The following is a 20,146-nucleotide window of genomic DNA, read 5'->3' as shown; positions in this document are numbered from 1 at the left end:
ACACCTTACCAACTTCATGGTCGTTAGTGGCATTATTCCTGATTTACATTGATGTGAAGACTCAGGCCCATGCACTTGAAGAATAATCTTCTGACATTGTACAACTCAGGCATTTGTAAGTGAACATTTAGACCTGCCCTTCATCCTGTTCATTCAGTGCCTACCAATCAAAAGACCAAAACAAAACAAGCATTTGTAGGTGAAGGTCTGAGTAAAATGGAAGATTTTAGCCTTTTTTCTTTAAATGTTTTATTTTCTTCTGCACAGGTGTGGATCTGAACTCACTGCGCCAGATGAAGATTCAGAGACCTATGACAATGCTTGCAGATGTTAAACAACTTATATTGGCTGGAGGGAATGTGAATCAGAAGAATGATAAAGGGGTTACACTGGTAAGCTGTTGATTCAGATCCGAATCCTGTGAACGTGCATTTGCTTCACTTTTCTTACATGGGTAGTCCCAAAGAAATGCATAAATATTTGCAAGTTGGGGTCTAAGGCTTTGGGCTTCAGTGGGGCTCTGTGCAGGTAGAAGGGTCTGCCTATAAAGAGAGTTGCAGGATGAGGAACGATGGCCCCACTTGTGTGTCTGTGCAGAGCCCCATGGAAATCAGTGTGCCTACACTCTACATAAAGTAGGATCTAGTTACTGGTTTGTACGATAGATATTTGGCATTTTAAAGTAGGTTATTATTACATCTATTTCATAACTACATGTTTCTTACTCAGTCATAGTTTTGAAAACTTCATGTACACTGTAGATATGCATCTATATGAGCCCTTGGACATTTGAGTGATAGGAACTTTAAAAAATCACAGTCAGAAAAACATGGTAGTGCACAGATTTTCAAGCCATGATTATATGACCTTCTGCATAACACAGGCCCTAGAATTTCACCCAGTGATTAGCTTCTGGTTGACCCATAACTTCTGGCTGAGCTAAAGCCCCATACACTGGACTCAGCCGACTAGCAACACCCCTCCAAGCACGAACCTTGGAGTGGAGTCTCTGCCACCGAAGCCTAAAGACTCCTTGCACAGGGCTCCCCATGAGAGAAGAGGGCACTCTCATGGATGCAAGGACAGATCCCCGCAAAGGACTGTCCATAAAAAAATGCATTTCCTCCCCAAGCTGGTCCATGTCGGTCGAGATGTCATGTATGGCTCCAATGGAACAGGCACCAAAGACCTTCAGGCTCAAGGGCAAGGTATAAGACAGTGTCAGCGGGACCAAAGTGTAACAATAGGCTCTTGCTGATCCCATCTTCCAGTGCAGGTTAGGAAGCACCGATCCGTAACACCTCATTTAGCTAAAGTACAACCGACTGTGATGAATGAGCTGAATCCTTCTGGTGCTCCCACGGGAACTCCTCAGACTCTGGGCAGCACTGAGACTTTTGTAACACCAGAGGATATATTTCTCCCCTATCTGCTGTCCCCACTCCTTTTGGGCCCTTCACTTTTGAGAGATATCTTTACCCCTCTGGAGGAACCATTTTTAATGTCCCAGGAGCAGCTTTTCTCACAGGGTAGAACACTCTGGTACTGATGGTACCACTGCTACTGACTGAACCATCCTAAGTGAAGGAACTGAGGAGATAGTATCTCCAAGAAGGCCCAGGAGTCCTGATAGACAGTCAAGAGGCTATGCTTATCATCCCTCTGGATAAGAACCCTCCATAGAGAGGTGGTACAGATTCTCTTTTTCTGGCCCTACTGGAGTCCTTGACCCCAAGGGCCCTTCCAGGGCACGTGCATGGATCCCTCTCGGGAACCATTCCTCTCCTCCCACCTCTCATCATCTGGTTCTAATGGTGTACAAAGAAGAAGAAGAGCCAGAGCTGGTACTGCCAGTTCCAATGGGGGCTTCTCTGTCTTCTCTAGATAATGCAGTTAGCCTGTCGCTGATGATTTACAGATCCCGCTGGAAGAGGTTCAGAACCCCCAACTCTTGGACATTTTACAGCCACAAGGACTGACCAAAATAGCCCTTCCAATTAACGAGGCTATCTTGGAACTGGCCAGAACAGTTTGGCACACACTAGCATCATGTGTCCCTACACCAAAGCAGCATTATTTTGTTCCTCCTAAATGAGCTGAATTCCGTTTTTCCCCCACCCTGGCCCTAACTGTCTAGTAATATGCAGCCACGAAAAGAAGTTGGTTGCACTACCAGAAATCCACCCCTACAGAAAAGGACCAAAAGAGACTAGGCTTTCTTGGGAGGAAGGTATTCTCTTCCTCATGTCTGCAATTTTGCATACATAGTTACCAATCTCTACTAGCTAAATACAATTTTAATACCTACAGCAGCCTTGCAGACTTCAAAGATAAACTCCCCATGAAAGGCTTAGCCCAATTCCAGTCTTTATAGACAAGGGAGGATTGGTGGTGAAGGTAGCTCATTAGGACTCCACAGATACGGCATCTAGAAGTCTGGCCACAGGATTCATCATATGAAGGGACTCCTGACTCCAATTGTCATGCTTTCCTAGAGAAGTTCAAAACATCATTCAAGACCTTCCTTTCAATGTGTCCAATCTCCTTAACAAGAAGACAGATGAGTCTCTTTGCTCTCTAAAGGACTCATGAGCCATACTGTGATCCATAGGGATTTCCATTCCAGCCCCCAGGAGGAGACACCAGAGACAGTTCTTTAGGTCACAGGCAGCCCCTTCACATGCTCCATGTTACCAGCATCCATCCAAGCCTCCACGTAAATAGCAAAGGACTAAGAAGTCCCCTTTCCCAGTTCCTTGGACTGCCACATATTCTGACTACTCACAGCTGCAGGCCCAGGGCCAATTTTGAGATAAAGGTTGAGGCAGAGGCACCACCACAGATGCTACCTACTCCTTCCCCTGTCATCTTTGGAGGCCATCTTACTCTCTTTGCCCACACTTCAACAAGATCACCATGGACAGTTGGATTCTGCAGATTATGCATCAGTGATACTCGGTAGAGTTTCTTTCCTATCCTCCTCACAAGCCACCTCTCTGATCACCCTCTGGAAACCACTCTCATCAACTAATTCTTCAACAAGAGGAGGAATTCCTCTTTCACTAAAGAGTGCTAGAATACATCCTGCCTGAATACCAAAGGAGAGCATTCTATTCCCCATACTTCCTAATCCCCCAAAAAGACAGAGGGTGGAGACCTATCCTGGACCTGTGGCAACTCAACATCTGTATTTGAAAGCTGAAATTTAGGATGATTATGCTAGCATCTATAACGGTCTTCCTGCAGGAAGGAATGTGGCTCACAGCTCTCGACATGATGAGCACATATTTTCATATAGATATTCACCCATATCACAGGAAATTCCTCCACTTCATGGTTGGTCAAGAGCACTGCCAGTTTTCTGTTCTTCCCTTTGGACTGGCTATAGCATCCAAGATATTAATTAAAGTGTTTACCCTGGTAGCTGCTCAAATATGACACAGGGGATATATGGTGTTCCTATAGCTGGACAATTGTCTCCTTGTAGACTGTTCTTGTCAGGAAGTCATGTTAGAAATAAAGTTTCTTTGGCACCTTCTTACCACCTTAAGAGGTTGCATAAACAAAGAAAAGTCTGTTTTGTACTCCTGAAAGACAATAAATTTTATAGGGGTGATACTGGACTTAGTGTCCATGAGAGCATTTTTCCCCACAGACAAGTTTTATGCAATGAGCAACTTGATGTCACATATTACATGCAGAACACAAACTATGATACACAAGTGTCTTTCTCTACCAGGCCACATGGCTACATGCAGCTACAGGACACCATTAGTCAGACTCCACTTGAGATGTCTGCAAGCTTGGCTCCGCTCGATCTACCAACCAAGCAGAGATCACATCGACTCCAGTGTCACTGTTCCTACTGGAGTTCTCATCTTCCTTATATGGTGATCCAACCCACACAAGGTCATGATAGGAACTCCTTTCAATCCTCCCATACTGAAGGCCACTCTTTTGATAGACACCTCCCTTACAGGGTGGGGAGTTCCCCCTGGTCACCTTTCCCCTTCTGGGGCTATTACAGCTCACTCCACGTGAGCACAAGTGGCCTCCATGGCATCCTTATAGGATGTTCCGCTACAGGACATCTGCAGAGTGGCAACTTGGAGTTCTGTCCACACCTTCACATTACATTACTCTCTCACTCAAGCTGCAGGCTAAAGGAGTGGCTGTACTATAAGCATCTCTGCTACCAGCTTCCTCGCACCCTCCCACACTCTGAACACTGCCAGCTAATCACTCACTTGTGGAATACGCATGGGGACCAGCACTCAAATTAGAAATGGAAGTTACATACTGGAACTGGAGGTTTTTGAAGATGTGTGGTCCCCATCTGTATTCCACTACCCACCCTTCTTCCCCTTTGTTCCGGATCCTGTAGGATTGCAGTAAGAAGGGGAAATGGAGAGGTGTTGACCCACACTACCTATTATACCCCCTGTCAGGAACACAAGAGAAGCTACTGCGCACATGTGGGTCAACAGACACTACTTTGAAGAACTTCTGGGTTTGGGCGCATGGCATGGATGCATACCCATGTGTAGAATACAGATAGATACCACACATCTTGAAGTACCTCCAGTTACAGTGAATAACCTCCATTTTATTATGAAGAATATGTACTATAAGAAGAGAATGTTTAGAGAATCCATCTTTTAGTTTATTGCACAAACTGGAATCTGACTGGCTCTTGAAACATGGCAAAACGGGGTTGTGACGGTGTTTGACTCACCACCGCGGCACTTCCTATTGGCTGTCCTGGGAATTAGCTCAGGGTTGTCAGTGCACTCTTGTCAGGTGTTGTCTCACCTGTCATCACTCCTGTCTCTGCATCTCTCCATCGCTCCCCAGCCCACGTTATTCTCTTATGGACACAGCCCTCTGACTGTGCACCACTCAGTTCTTTCCCCCTTTCCGGGGGATCAACAATCCTCAGTCTAACCACTTGCCTCAGTGCAGGGCCGGCTTTAGGCCAGTTCCACCAATTCCCCCAAATTGGGCCCTGCGCTCAGTGGCAGGGCCGCCTGGCGGCGGGGGGGAGGGGGGGCGGGGAAGTGGTCGAGAATCCCTTCCCTGGCTAGAGGCTCCTTTTAAATTTTTACTCACCTGATGCTGCTCCGGGTCTTCGGCGGCACTTTGGCGGCAGGTCCTTCACTTGCTCCGGGTCTTCAGCAGCACTTCAGCTGCAGGTCCTTCAGTGCCGCTGAAGACCCAGAGCGAGTGAAGGACCTGCCGCTGAAAACTAGAAGCACTGCCCGGCAAGTACAAGCCCCACATATTTTTTTTATGTGTTTTTTTTTTTTTTAGTCATCCCTGCCAGGGCCCCATCAAAACTGTTTGAATTGGGCCCCGCACTTGCTAAAGCCAGCCCTGCCTCAGTGGCAATCTAGAGTTGTAGTTCTAGCCACTCATCTCAGTGGCAGACTGCAATCCATGCATTGGCCACTTCCCTCAATGGCCACTGGGGCTAAGGGTGGTGGCAGGGAGAAGTCCAGGCCCACCGGCTACTCCAGGCCCTAACCCAAGGACCCTGTAGCTGGTCGCCATGTGCGGCCCCTCCTCCAACTCTACCATCTCCTTACCAGGCCACTTCCTCAGAACTTCTCTTCTGCTTTTGTATCAGGGCCTCAGTTTGGCAGCCATCAGCCTGGAGCTTTCTTCTGTTCTGTTGACCCTGCCCAGCACTGCTCTGTATACAGTGCTCCAGCCCTCTAAGCAGCCAGTCCTCCTCCCACAGACTCCAGGGAGTGACTGCTTTTGCTTTGCTCAGCAGCCCTTTCTTATAGGGGCCAGCCTGGCCCTGATTGGCTCCTCCAACAAACCTTTCCCTAATTAGCTGGCACTACAAGCCTTTTCCTTATTGGCTGCCTCCCACACAGCCTCCCCAGGTGGCTTTAACCTTTTACATCCCAGTGCACCCAGCTGCCCCATCACAGGGATATTTGTGTTTGAATGTTGTTTATTTGGACTTTGATTTCTGAACTGCATTTGTTGTCTGACAGCAAATAGATATAGAGTGGACTATTTTTTCTTTTGTTGGGGATTTATGTTATGCAAAGCCTTTGTTTTGTGATCTGGGAGATAAAATATCTAAAAGGCACGTTTCAGCAACAGACTGTGTTAGACTGATTTCCTCCCCGTTCATTAATATGGAGTCAGCCAGTCTGTGTCAAAAGATTCTGGCAATGGGCTTCTTGCTGTACCTGATAAACCTATCTATACAGAGACAATTGCAAAGATCCCATTTCTGGCTTGCAAAAGGAAGCCTGTTTCATGGTGATATGATCCAGAGTCTCTGTATTTCATGGCTGAGACGTAAATGGTTTGAAATGCAAGGGAAAACTAAAAAGCTTTTACAAGATGTGAATTAATAAGATTGCAGCAAGTCTTTTTTTTTTGTAATGCTGTTGTTTCCCACACTCTCATTTTTTTCTGTTTATAAGGAACTGAATACATTTTATGTTCACTGAACGGTTTCCGTGCCTGGAGTTGTAAAGTCAGTCATACTTAGAAGCTGGGCACAAATAAATTCCCTCTTCCATAACAGTTAGGTGTACCAAGGAGATAAACCTATCATTAGGATGACAGTCTGTATCTAAACCATAGCCAATTTATCAGAGCAGCCTAGTATAACAGCATCCCAGGAGTGATATAACTTTCTTTTAAATATTCAGTCCACACTTCTCAGCAGCAATGTGAAAACTGCAAGTCTGGAAAAAGGCACTATGAGTGCCAGGCAAACCGCAGTACATTAGGAAATAATGTGTAGTTCTGCACATTCATTATCCAAATATTTTACTTCCTGATTTGTCACATCTCTGGCAGCCTGCATTGGTAGGGCTCCCAAGGAGTAACTCAAGCCACCTATATATACATATGTATGAATATAAATATGTGTGTGCATGTACGTAGAGAAAAAGCATGTGGATTGGCAAAATGAAAAATCTTTGTTTAAAATGTTTCAGTCAAAAAGTGTTGGTTTTCCCTAGTGAAGTTTTAAGCCAATTCAAAGTGACAATTTTCATTCCTAATTGACATTTTGACATACAGTTTAGTTTTGTTTTGTTTTGTTTTAAGCAAAAGGTCAAAACCACATTTTATGTCAAAACAAAATTTAATTTTTGTTTTCACATTTTCCCTGGGGAAATCAAAACTTTTCATTGAAATTGGCATTTTCCCACCAAAAAGCCCTCCGTTTTGACAAAACTGTGTTTTTTGATGGAAGACCTTTCCACAGAAGAGCTCTGATATAGCTCTATATCTATGATGGTCTCAATGGAAACTATCTATATAAATTATAGACATAGCTGAAGAAGAAATAAGTGGGAAAGAGAGCGTCCAGTCCCAGCCCTGCTAAGGGTTGGCCCCTCTGTGAATCTACCCTGGGCCCACTCATCCCTAGCACAGGGTAACTGTAGGAGCCTTTTTCCAGTAGGCAGCCATTCCAATCCTGAGTGCAGCCCTCTTCCCTACCTGCCACATTTAATGTTGCTTCAGGCAGAAATAACTCAGGAAAAGATATCAGTTGAATTTCTATTGCCTCAGTAGAGGACAAGGCCACATACAGTGGTTTTTCCCCATCTCTCCTTAGTCCAGTTCACACAGAATCTTTTGGAATCCTGGTTCCATGGAGGTCTGGCAAAAGTGATTCCTTGTGGCTGTGGAAAGGACAGTTATTTTGTACTACTCCTCTCCCGCATCTCCAGGATAAAACCCCCCGGTTTCTCTGACATTTACTTATGGAATCAGAGGTGGATGCTTGGATCCATAGAAAATATCAGCTTGAGAACAAATACCACTGATTGGTAATCTGGACGATTTCCTAACCTGAATCATTTGGGATATTTGAAGTATATCGCTCATGGTAATATATGTTCTTATTCTCCATGCATAAAAACTGAGTTTCCAGGAGGAATCCCTAATGGCAGATTATCCGTGATACAGTATCTTCTATTGCACTTTTGTCTATTCATCCATTTAATTTCTAGTATTTTTATTATCCTAAGCCTCTTTCATGTTGGTTAGCTTTTGTGTGTCCGTATATACTTGTCTGATTTTATATCATATTTGTTTTAATTGCTGTTCTCCATCTGTAATGAAAATAATGTACAGAACACATGCAGGAGCCAGGCATTGAAACAAAAAATTGTACAGTTTAACTTCTGGTTTCCAAAATTAACCTTTAGTGAGTAAGGCTGTTTTCTGAGCTTCATCTTTCCCCTTCTGCCCCATTCTTTAACACCTCATCCCATACTCTCTTTGCTGCTCAAGATGACAGTGGTTTCACTAGCATCTCAATCGCTCAGCTCAGTTATAATTTTTATTCTTTAATATATCATGGAGCTGGCTACTCAAGAGTCCCAGTTCTAATCTTTTAAACATTGAAACATGCAGGGAGGTGAGACCAGAAAAAGAAAAAAAAATACAGTGGAATAAAATCATAGAGGCTTTGTTCTGTGACTATGATTTCCCCAGCATAACCTCTGCAAAGCCAATGAGCTTAGTGTCATTGCGTGTTAATAAATTAAATTGGGAGCAGTAAAGTACTATCATCTCCCAACTGAGATTTTAAAACTGGGACAAAAGTAAATTAGGCCATGAACTAAGCTCTGTTGGAAGGTATGAATTTGCCTGGACGCATAGAACCTGTGCAGGTGCCTAGGTTTGACGGCAAAGGTAGGAAACATGAAGTGAACAGAAAAGGAACGATGAAAATGATAAATTATAAGAGCAGAGTCTAGGTCAGACTAGATCATTAATGCAACAGTTGATGCTGATTGGCTGAAATTGTCCTTTGTTCTGATATTTCCTGCTTTAATTTCTAACCACTGAAAACCTGATCAAACTGGTTTTCTGCAATGTTTGGAATATTGTTCTCAAACACTGGTTTTGCATTCTCATTTTCATAATTTGCCCTGTTTTGAAAGAAGAGTATTTCTTCCTCCCCACGAGTTAAACTTTTGGGCAAGTTAAAATACCTGCTATTCACATATGTCTTGTGAAAGTCTTTAAAATAATATGCTCCTTTTGTATTATTCACAGCTGCACATAGCCTGTGCAAATGGGTACAAAGATGTGGCATCTCTGATCCTGGATCATGGTGCTGATGCCAATGTCGTGGATAATCAGTACTGGACCCCTCTGCATTTGGCTGCAAAATATGGACAGGTAAAGTTTGATTTTTTTTCCTGCATGTCTTTTCAGTGTATGTTGTAGCCTCCTTTTTCAGTAGTAAGCATTTTTAAATGGGAATATCTTAATGTATTAAAGAAGAACATAGTTTTGGTTAGGTAAATAGAGTATAAAATAACAAAAACATATAATAATTCAGGCATCACTTCAAAATAAATATCATAAAACTATTAACCTGATATAGGCCATTTAAAGACAACTTGCTGTCCTCAGTAAAAAAAATATCAGCAAAAATTATATTTATATTGAATTTTTTTTGGGGGGAAGCCTAAACAAACATTTGTGCTTTATATTTGGTTGCAAACATTATACTTTGATGCCATGGACTAGAGCAGGGATAGGCAACCTATGGCACGCGTGCCAAAGGCGGCACACGAGCTGATTTTCAGTGGCAGTCAGTGCCTGGGTCCTGGCCACCAATCCGGGTGGGGGGAGCTCTGTATTTTAATTTAATTTTAAATGAAGCTTCTTAAACATTTTAAAAACCTTATTTACTTTACATACAGCAATAGTTTAGTTATATATTACACTGGTCTACAATTTTTGAGAAGTCATCTGCTTCACAGATAAAATGTGCTATTTATTATGTATTTGATGTGCTGAATTCAAATATGACAATTAAAACAACTGATTGGCTACTGTTTCTAAGATATTTAAGGTTTTACATTTTATGTCTATGTATATTGTGTGATAGTAGAGTTTTCTAATCATAAATTGTAAAACCTATGTCTTTTCTTGTGTTTACGGTTGCTTTACATGATAAATTTCACCTGTCCTGTTATGTAACACTTTAAAAAATCAGCAAAAGGGTTACATAAAGAAAATTTATTATGAAACAAAAGACAAAAAACTATTATTACATAGTTTAGTCCTATTCAGTGTCTACTGCGTGCTTCTTGGCTTGTCTCTTGTATTCATTTAAATGGAGCATCTCTGTCACTGTCCAGCATAGTCTGCAAGCATTGATAGGCTCCATTTGCCCTGATGCTTTCTCCATTGTTGCAATGTCCTGGTGAAATCGCTCGCCGTGCTCGTCGCTCACTGCCTCCGCAGTTCGTGGAAAAAATCTAGAGGAGAGTGCCAAAATGTATCTTAGTGACATGTTGCAACCAAGCTTTTGTATGCCTTGAGGAGGTTTTCCACACAACACCTGTAGTTGTCTGCCTTGTTGTTTCCGAGAAAATTATTGCCACTAACTGGAGGCTTTCCATGCCGTTTTTCCTTGCCATGCAGTGCATGGTCAAATGCTCATCTCGAAGAAGTTCACGAATCTGGGACCAACAAAGATACCTTCCTTATCGTAGCTTCACTTAACCCTTGGAAATTTCCACGGAGGTACTTGAAAGCTGCTTGTGTTTTGTCAATGGCCTTGAGAAAGTTCTTCATCAGAACCCAGCTTGATGGTGAAGGTGGTAACAAAATCCTCCTTGACTCACAGAGTGGATGCTGACACATTTCCTCCCAGGCTCCAATGACTGTCGGAGTGGCCATCTTTCTTGATGTAGTGGGAATCTTTTCATGACTATCCCATTCGCAGAGAAAACAGCAGTACTTTGTGAAACAAGTCTGCGACCAAGCAAGAGAGCACACACCTTCAAATCACCACAAAGCTGGCACTGAATGTGGTCATAGTTTATGCACCTCAAAAGTTGTTCATGTTGTCATAGGTTTCCTTCATATGGACTGCATGACCAACTGGAATTGATGGCAAAACATTGCCATTATGCAACAAAACAGGTTTAAGAATCGTCTTTCATGAATCAATGAACAGTCTCCACTCATCTGGATCGTGAACAATGTTGAGGGCTGCCATCACAACCGTCGTTGTGTTGCAGGCTACAAGATCACCTTCCATGAAGAAGAATGGGACAAGATCTCTTTGACGGTCACGGAACATGGAAACCTAACATCGCCTGCCAGGAGATTCCACTGCTGTAGTCTGGAGTCCAACAGCTAGACAGAGCCAATCAACAATTTTAAGCATCATTTCGTTCTCAGTGACCCAGAATTAGTAAAGTTTGACTACATTTTATTTCAGAAGCATTTTGGCTGTAGAGCAGTGTTATAGACTTATAGAGAGAGACGTTCTAACAACATTAAAATGTATTACTGGCACATGAAACCTTAAATTAGAGTGAATAAATGAAAACTCGGCACAGCACTTCTGAAAGGTTGCTGACCCTTGGACTAGAGTTTAGTCAAGACAAAGCTACATAGCAAAGGAGGATCCACGGGAGGACCAGCAACACAATTGATGCATTCCAAACCTGGCTTCCTCAAAGCTTCCAAAATTGTCATTCAGTGAGCCCTCTATTTTTTGAAATGCGGAGGGGTGTTCTGGTCTGGATTTAGGACTCATGGGAAGTGTCTTGTGTCTTATAGTGTAAATCCTCCTGGTCCACTGCTATACACCTACCCCTGTTCGGATTATTCTGCTTCTGCTGGGAGCAATCTTGGCAGTAGCTGTGTCTGGGGTGTGGGGGCGGGGGCGAAGCGGGAAGGTGCAGAGATATAGCCAGACAGAATATGGTTTGAAATATAGCTAGAAAACCACATTTCTTTTCTATATTTTATCCCATTTCTAATGCCCACATCCTACACTTTGGGTTAGAGAGAACCATGCTCTTACATACATAATTCAGGGGTTAGACATGTTCACATTTCTAATTGTTATTTTTATAAAGTTTATTCAATAACTATAAATAAAAATCCATGTGGCCTACTGGGAATCAGAAACTTCTTAATTCTAATCCTGGTTCTGACACTGACTCATTGTGTGACTATCAGCAAAGACATTTAGACCAAATTTTCAAAAGTGTCAATTAGAATTAGAATCTCAACCTTTGGACACCTAAGTGTCTCTCAGTTTGGGCACTTGAAATTCTTGGATGTTTTTGAAACTTGTTTCCTCGGCTACCCCACCTGTAAAATGTAAATAATGCTATGTGCATGTGGTATGGTAATACTGCGAGGATTGATAAAGAAATATATGTACAAGAAACTGAAAATATAAAGCACTATATAAAAGCTAAGAAAAGAAGTTATGAGTATTGTATTACTAAAAGTCAGTGGAGATAATTCAGTGCATCAAGTATAGTTCAACCTCTATCCGGTCTTTGATAGAAGCAGAATACTCTTTTTTTCTGTTTCAGTGATATGGATATGTCAATTATTTATATATACTTACACTGCTAAGCTTATGAGTGATGAAATATGAAATATGAAAGGTAGACAGTTGACTCTTTAGGACATAAGACTGTTTACAATGGGTTCAATTTATTTAAAAAAAACATTCTTCTAATTGCTAGGCTAGGAAAGACTATGATGCTTATTTCATTTAAAAAAGCCCTTTCTGTTACAGCAGCAGAGAATCCTGTGGCACCTTATAGACTAACAGACGTTTTGGAGCGTGAGCTATCGTGGGTGAATACCCCACGGCTACCCCTCTGATACTTTCTGTTACAGTATTCTTCACATTTTGGACTAGATTTTCAGATTGCGTTTTAAGCACCTAACCAGTTCCAAAAAATTACAAAGACTGGATTATTTTTGTAAATGCAATTCAATTACTTATCACAAATATATAAAAGAGTTGATCTGACAGATTGTACACCTACGTTAATGCCCCCACTTGCTATATAATCTATCTTCAAGTTTCCAGAAACATTCAGAGAGAAGATTTATTATACAGAATTACACATTGATTAAAGTTTTGTTGCTTATTAACTTACAGTGCATGTCCCCTTACTGTTTATGTTCTCATTTTCACAATGTAAATGGCTTCTAACATCTCCTTTTCCCTCTTTGTTCAAACAAATAATATCCTTTGCGGCAAGAAGCAAATTAGTAGTCAGGTAAAACTGTGAACTTGAGACTAATTAATGCTTCAATTTAAAATATTAACCTTTACTTCTGAGATATATTATACTTGTAACTCTGTGACCATATGTATTAGTAGTTGGATAGTTTTTTCCGATACTTAGGTTCAAAGATCATTGGGATTTATGTGCATAGGGTTGCACTATATTTGAATATTTTTGAAAGGGTAAATTCATAGCCAAATTTCCTCTCTCAGAATAAGCCATTTTTCACCTGAACAAGTATTTGTTTGTAAATGGGGCATGAATGAGGATTTTGTGTGATAATTGTGATTAGTCTCATTTGTCACTGTTGATTTGTCTCATTTTATATTGTTTTCTGTTTTCTGATTCCTTAATTTGCTTGGGGGGGCGGGGGCGGGAGATTAATGGATATTGTGCAGAAAAAACAATGAGAACACTTTCTGAAGAACAAACTCTGCAGTCCAAGTGCAGATCACCGAAAGTCATCACCTTACTGGAAATGGTGGAAATCTGCTACAGGGGGAAGGAGCTAGTTGTGGGAAACCCACATGTTTATTACAAAGCAGTGCTCTGCAGAGGCTCCCTGTAGATGAGTGGGCATGTCCTTTGGATCTATGTGGTGGCATATACAGCAGCATTGCACAGGGTATTGAGAGCATTGCACAGCAGCTATGATGGCTACTGCATCCCTGGGTACATCTACACTACCTTCTAAAACCCATAGCGACAAATCTTGGAGACTGGGTCTATAGACTTTGGCTTGCAGGGCTCACTCTACAGTGCTAGAAACAGCTGTGTAGACATTCAGGTTCTGTCTGGAGCTTGGGCTCTGAAGCCTGAGGAAGGAGGTGGGCTTCATTCAGAGACCAACTCCACTTCCTCCCCACAGCCTGGGGTGGAGAATTCTATCCTGTATAGGCCACTGCAGCTCACGGCCCGTTTGTTTGGGCTGTGTACAGTGCAGAGTGTTTAGTTCTAAACATGTGCTCAAATACATCTCAGAGAAATTTAATTTATAGGCATTGGAAAGAAAAGAAATGCAAACATAATGGTTTTCCAGAATTTTGTAAACTGGGGAATAAATTATCTGACTTTAAGAACACACAATTTGCAGCACTAGCTTTTTGCAAGGCCCCCAATCCTCTGACATATAACTCCAAAGGAATTATTATTATTTATTGTGGTAGTACCCAGGAGTCTCACCCCATTATACTCAGTACTGTACGAACCTATGACAGAAAATGGTCCCTGTCCCCAGATATTTGTGAACAGCAACAAATGAGGAATTCTGCACTGACACTCACTGCCATTAACAAATAAAGCACATTCACTTTTCCCATGCATAGTTAATGAACAATACAACTTTGAATATATTATCTTATTAACACCATGGATAACTTACCATTTTGACTTAACAGATAAGAATGACCCAGTGTGGGTTCTGTTCCTAAGAGGTTACAAGCAAATCATCTTTAAATTGCTTTGTTAAGAAAGTCTCGTTAGATGTGGAGGTAAATATTTCACCCAATGGATAAGCAATCAGAGGTGGTGGTTGTTTTTTTTTTTAAATCATTCTTATAATGATATTTTGAAAAAGCTTTTACTCTCAGTATGAATTTATATGCATCTGATATTTAGTGATCTGTACTGAGTGCTTTATTATAAATGTGTTTTTTCTTCTGTGTAATGTGATGCTTTATGAGTATTGATGACATTTTGAGAAATATATCAGTTTAAGGACAACCCCACATAAAATACCTTCCATGATTAATATGCCTCAACTACAAATTATTTTGAGGGGAAATTAGTGTATGATTAGCAATAAAATGTATTAATAGCATTTGCTGGAATGAGCTGAATAAATGTTATAATGTAATCTTTACAACTCTACCCTCTTGGAATGGGATCTGTAATACATGTTAGCGGTTGGTTTTGTTTAAAAGTCTCACTTAGAAAACTCATGTGAGTGATAAATCTCTGTGTGTGAGCAGCATACTGCTCTTTTATGATCCGTACACAAACACATTTGGTTCTGGCTTGATACCTGTTTATTACCATTTGTGTTTACAATGAGAATACCAATATCATTCCAGGGGGTGATAAACTAATTTTATAGCGGCCTAGAATCTAAATGGATGAGTCAGTTCAATTTAGACATGAGAAAAACAAAAACTTTGAAATATGGTAGTGTAGTCATAACATGCATAGTTAATCCTTGAGTGTGCATACAGAAGTCCTCAATGTTCTGTGTTTATGATTCTCTCATCTTTTGAAAAATATTTGCATAACTCAATCTGAATTTTACCTGTATTAGACTAACATAGACCTGTTATCTTGGAAATTCTTCTTAAAGGCTTCTTTCCATTGTGCTTTCTGAGAACATATCAGAATGGACAGATGGGCCTTCTCGTTCCGTATCCTGTCTGTGATAATGGCAACGATGGATGCTTCAGAATAAAACCTTAAACCTTCACAAAACATCTAATTTTACAGTACCTTACCATGACCTCATCCAATCATAATGTCACATTGATTGACAGCCTGTCAAATTCTGTCCTTGCTGTTGTGCTTACAAATGCTATTCTTTTTCATAAAACAATTTAATATTTCTTTGAATCCTACTAGCTGTTTAACTCCATAATGTGCTGCAGCAATGAGTTTCACAAGTTAACTGAACATTTTATTTAAAAATATTTAGTATTTTTAAATATGTAGATTTTTTATTTCGTTTTCACCCTGCATTATGGATTAGGGTAACTTGGAGGGCTCTATTCTCTCATTCATTACTTTTTTCTATCTCTATATAATCTTTTCCAAACCTATTCTGTTTTTGTTTTGTTAGATCCAGTGACCTAAATTTAATTGCATGTTCAAAATTAGGAAACACTATCAATTGATATAACATTTGAATATATCCTGAATAATTTTCTATGGCTCAATTCATATTTTGGACCACTGTGCTCTAATCTTTTTTATATCTTCATTATGCTGTCCACAAAGACCTAAATATTTTTTTCCCTCACAACATAGAATTGAATAATTCAGGACTAGAACTCTGTATGGGAATCCTGCAGTTTTCTCCACAGTGGTCTCTGTGAACTGAATGCTGTAGGATGGTTCAAGACAGACTGGCAGTAAACCAGCCCCTATGTATTGTTGCCTTCTTCAGAAAAGTGAAATGATCTCCACCCCTTCATCCCTCTGCTGCCTCCTGGCCTATTAATCCTGTCCCGTTTGTGGTGTGCCACCTAGCTCCTATCCCATCTTCTATCTTTGAAGATGCCAGGCAAAGTGATTAAGAGAACCACTAGCTCCAAGCAGGGCCGGCTCTAGCCATTTTTCCGCCCCAAGCACGCTTGGCGTGCTGGGGCCTGGAGCCAGCCCTGGCTCCAAACTACTGCTAATAGCATTTGATGGACTTATCCTTCATGATTTTATCTAGTCCTTTTTTAAACCCTGTTACAATCTTGACCTTCACAACATCCTCTGGCAAAAAGTTTCACAGGTTGACTGTGCATTATGTGAAGAAATATTTGATTTTGTTTGTTTAAAACCTGCTGCCTATTAATTTCATTTGATGACCCCTAGTTCTTGTGTTATGAGAAGTAAATAACAGTTTCTTTTATTTACCTTCTCCACACCACTCATGATTTTATAGACCTCTGTCATATCCCCCTTTAGTCATCTCTTTTCCAAGCTGAAAAGTCCCAGTCTTATTAATCTCTCCTCATACGGAAACTGTTCCATATCCCTAATAATTTTTGTTGTCCTTTTCGGTAGCTTTTCCAATTCCAATATATATATTTTTGGGAGATGGGGCAACCTCATCTGCATGCAGTATGCAAGATATGGGCATACCATGGATTCATATAGAGGCAATATGATATTTTCTGTCTTATTATCTATCCCTTTTCTGCCATGCTGTTGCCTAATTGCCTAGTTTTTTAATGTCATGTGGCTGCAGAGGATTAGAGAAGGTTTGGAAGTGGGGGGAAACATAAAGTGGGTCAACGAAAGACAAAGTCAGATCCACATTAACAACCTTAAAAACTTACAAGTCTGTAGATATAAAAGGGATTAAAGTTTTCCATGTGCATTGAAGATTCTCCTCATCCCCTCTATTCTACTTCACCTTTCACTAACCCTCATCTCAACCAAGTATAACTCTCCACACTGCTCTCATATCTCCTATAGACTTGTCATTAGGATCAGGAGCCTTGATTTTGTCTCAAAGAGTCCTGTGGCACCTTATAACTAACAGATGTATTGGAGCATAAGCTTTCGTGGGTGAATACCCACTTCATCGGATGCACCACCCACGAAAGCTCATGCTCCAATACATCCGTTAGTCTATAAGGTGCCACAGGACTCTTTGTTGCTTTTTACACATCCAGACTAACAAAGCTACTCCTCTGATACTTGATTTTGTGAGACTCATATGACCTATTGGAGCATAGGACTCCTGCCCTGAACCCTACAAGCCAACCCTCTTTAAACTTTTGACCCTTGCTAAAAAAACAAACAAAACAAAACATCAAACAAACAAAAAGATGAGTCAGTAGGGTGAAAAATTCTGTAATTTATTTTGACTCTGGCATGTATTTTTGCAAAATTTAAGGAGAACAAATGTACAGATTGTGTAGGTAGGTTGATGTGATAATGAATGATGAAGGGTTAAAAAGTAGAAAAAATTGGATGGTTTTAGTTCCTTTCCAGACTTTTTTTGAAGATAGTATTTTTGTAAAGGAAGCATTATATTGTTTCAGGGTAATAACTGGTCTCTACTCAAGTATGTTTTCAACCATAACTCTTTTTTTAAACAAAGTCTTATGTTTAGGCATATCAGATAACATGCCAGATGGGAGTGAAAAAGCAATCTCTGTTACAGCCTTAACAAAATAGAGACTGTGCTAGTTAACCATACTTAAAAGGAAAGAAAAGAAAGCATCATCTGGTTTAAAATTTAAAATGAGCAAATTGCATGAGCTGCTGTATGTGAAGATGTTTACAGTGATTAAAGATTAAAAAGACTGTGAACCTCATTAAAAATCTTGAGCTGAAAATGGATGAATGCTGCTAGATTACAAAAAAAAGACTTTGAAGCTAGTATCTTATCACTATAACATCAGAACTAAACCATATGAAAAACATGGAGGCGAAGTATTAACCCAGTTGCATTAAAGGTATAAAACTCTCCATAGGTGATCTATAATCTCAGATTCTCTATATTGCATGAGCTTCCTGTTACTGCAAAAGAAATGTCATCAGAGTCTGAATAAGACCTTCTGTTGCTATTGCCTTTTCTATGTATATTAGAGGGTTCTATGAATGTGTAGAACAAAACAAAATTTAAATACTATTAAACTCCAAAAGGTGAATGCACAATAAAGAGTTACTGTATACTATGGCATTTCCATACAGTGGCACCAAAATCCTAACAAGCCAGATTGTTGGCAATGTTTCATGAAACCACCCTCAAACGGTTTACAGTGAAAGCTGTCAGTAGATGCTATTTTTGTTCGCCAAGTTTCAGTCAGGATACAGGAACAGTGAGGTATTGTGTAATGCATGCCAACAAGTCTAATGTGCCCACCTGTTACATGTGGCTTAGAATCTATGGCACAAAGAACTTTTTTTCACCTTGCTTAGAAGTAAAGCAAATGATAAAATAGTATATGCACACTTGATAAAGCAAGAGTTAATAGCTTTAGCTAGTATCACTGTTAGCAACACCAAACGTGTGTTGCATATAACTTCCAGAGAAGAAGTATCAGACACTGATAAGTCCATACATACCTGAAGAACGTCTGATGTTCTTATGGAAAAATAGTGTAAAATATATTATAGTCACTGCTAAACATACTACATAAAATGGATTAAAACGGTGCTTGTCCAAATGTTAAAAAACAAGAGAGAAAAGTAACCACATGGGTACGTCAGTCTGTCAGTGGGTGTATATACAGTATGTGTGAAGCTGCTGTCACTTTTACATAGGAATATAGGAATAAAAGTCATCCACCGCCTTGGACAGATCAGGATGTTGCAAATAACAACAGGCTCCAGTTACTGCAGTATTGTCAGTCCCAAACATTCAAAAATGATGAGTTAGGCCCTAAAAAATCATGAGAATTAAGAAATAAATAAATGAAAATTAAATAAATATGGGTTTCTTTTTTATTGGTCTTTTTCTTTATTTGACCTCTTGCTTCTGAGCCTCTAGGGTTCATATTTTCAAGCTTTTCCCTGCAACCACTATGGCTGGAAAGATGCTTATTTTTGAAAATGCAAGCTGAGATTCACACATAGTCATGAAACTCCGGAAGCTGAGGCTCACCAAATATCAGAAACTCATAATAAAGCTGTGAAAGTTGGCAACACTTCTGTGAAGTTAAATTAGAATAATACAGTTGTTAAATAGAAGTTCTCCATACTTTACTGAGAACACCATTACAAAGTGCACTTGCAAGCATGGTTTATAAGAAGAAAGCTTGAAAACTTTGTATGATTTTGTAACTTGTCTAGCTCCTCTTTTTTAGGGAATTCCTGATTTTGTACTACGTGTATCTTTTTCAAAAGTTTACCAATGAAATAGCAGTCCTTTAAACACTTCCCTCCACCCCTTTGTGTATTCACTATACACATTTCACTGTGTTAAATATTGATTCCTGTATATTTGCACCTAAATATCTTTTTGATTAATTTTCATTAATTAGCTTAATTGCATAAATTGAACTGCTGCTTAGACCCATCAAATTCAACATTTCTTTTAGGCCACAACAGGGAATATATCGCTTTCACTGACTTCTGATAGTACAGATTGTTGTACTACCTGTTCATGTTTACTTTTGGTATGAATACAGATTTATCATCCTACTTCACTGTAAAGTGTAGTTTCATTCTATTTGGTTTAACTCCATGCTAACCTCCAGAGGCGTAGCGAGCGCCCTCTGTACCCTCTGACCGGAAGGGGCCTCGCAAGGAAGGGGGCCCCTAAAAGTGGCAAAAAAAATGTAAGGTATAACTAGGTAAGTGACATTTATTGACGCTATTGCACAATCCATGTCGGTTTTACTGACAAAACCGTGAAGTCATTATGATACATCATAATG

General features: G+C 40.3%; 1 protein-coding gene across 2 annotated transcripts in view; it reads left to right on the top strand.

Annotated features, from left to right (window-relative positions):
• Positions 1–20,146, top strand: part of MYO16 (myosin XVI) — a 650,995-nt gene that overhangs the window by 278,828 nt on the left and 352,021 nt on the right. For both annotated transcript variants that reach the window (XM_075061501.1, XM_075061500.1), the window contains exons 6-7: positions 268–392; positions 9,046–9,171. In XM_075061501.1, coding sequence (XP_074917602.1) covers positions 268–392; positions 9,046–9,171 — 251 coding nt within the window. The remainder of the gene's footprint in view (positions 1–267; positions 393–9,045; positions 9,172–20,146) is intronic.

The sequence above is a fragment of the Chelonoidis abingdonii genome, chromosome 1 (genome assembly GCF_003597395.2).
Source record: "Chelonoidis abingdonii isolate Lonesome George chromosome 1, CheloAbing_2.0, whole genome shotgun sequence".
Taxonomy (NCBI): domain Eukaryota; kingdom Metazoa; phylum Chordata; order Testudines; family Testudinidae; genus Chelonoidis; species Chelonoidis abingdonii.
The sequence above is the reverse complement of the archived record's forward strand: the minus strand, read 5'-3'. Positions and strand labels throughout refer to the sequence as shown.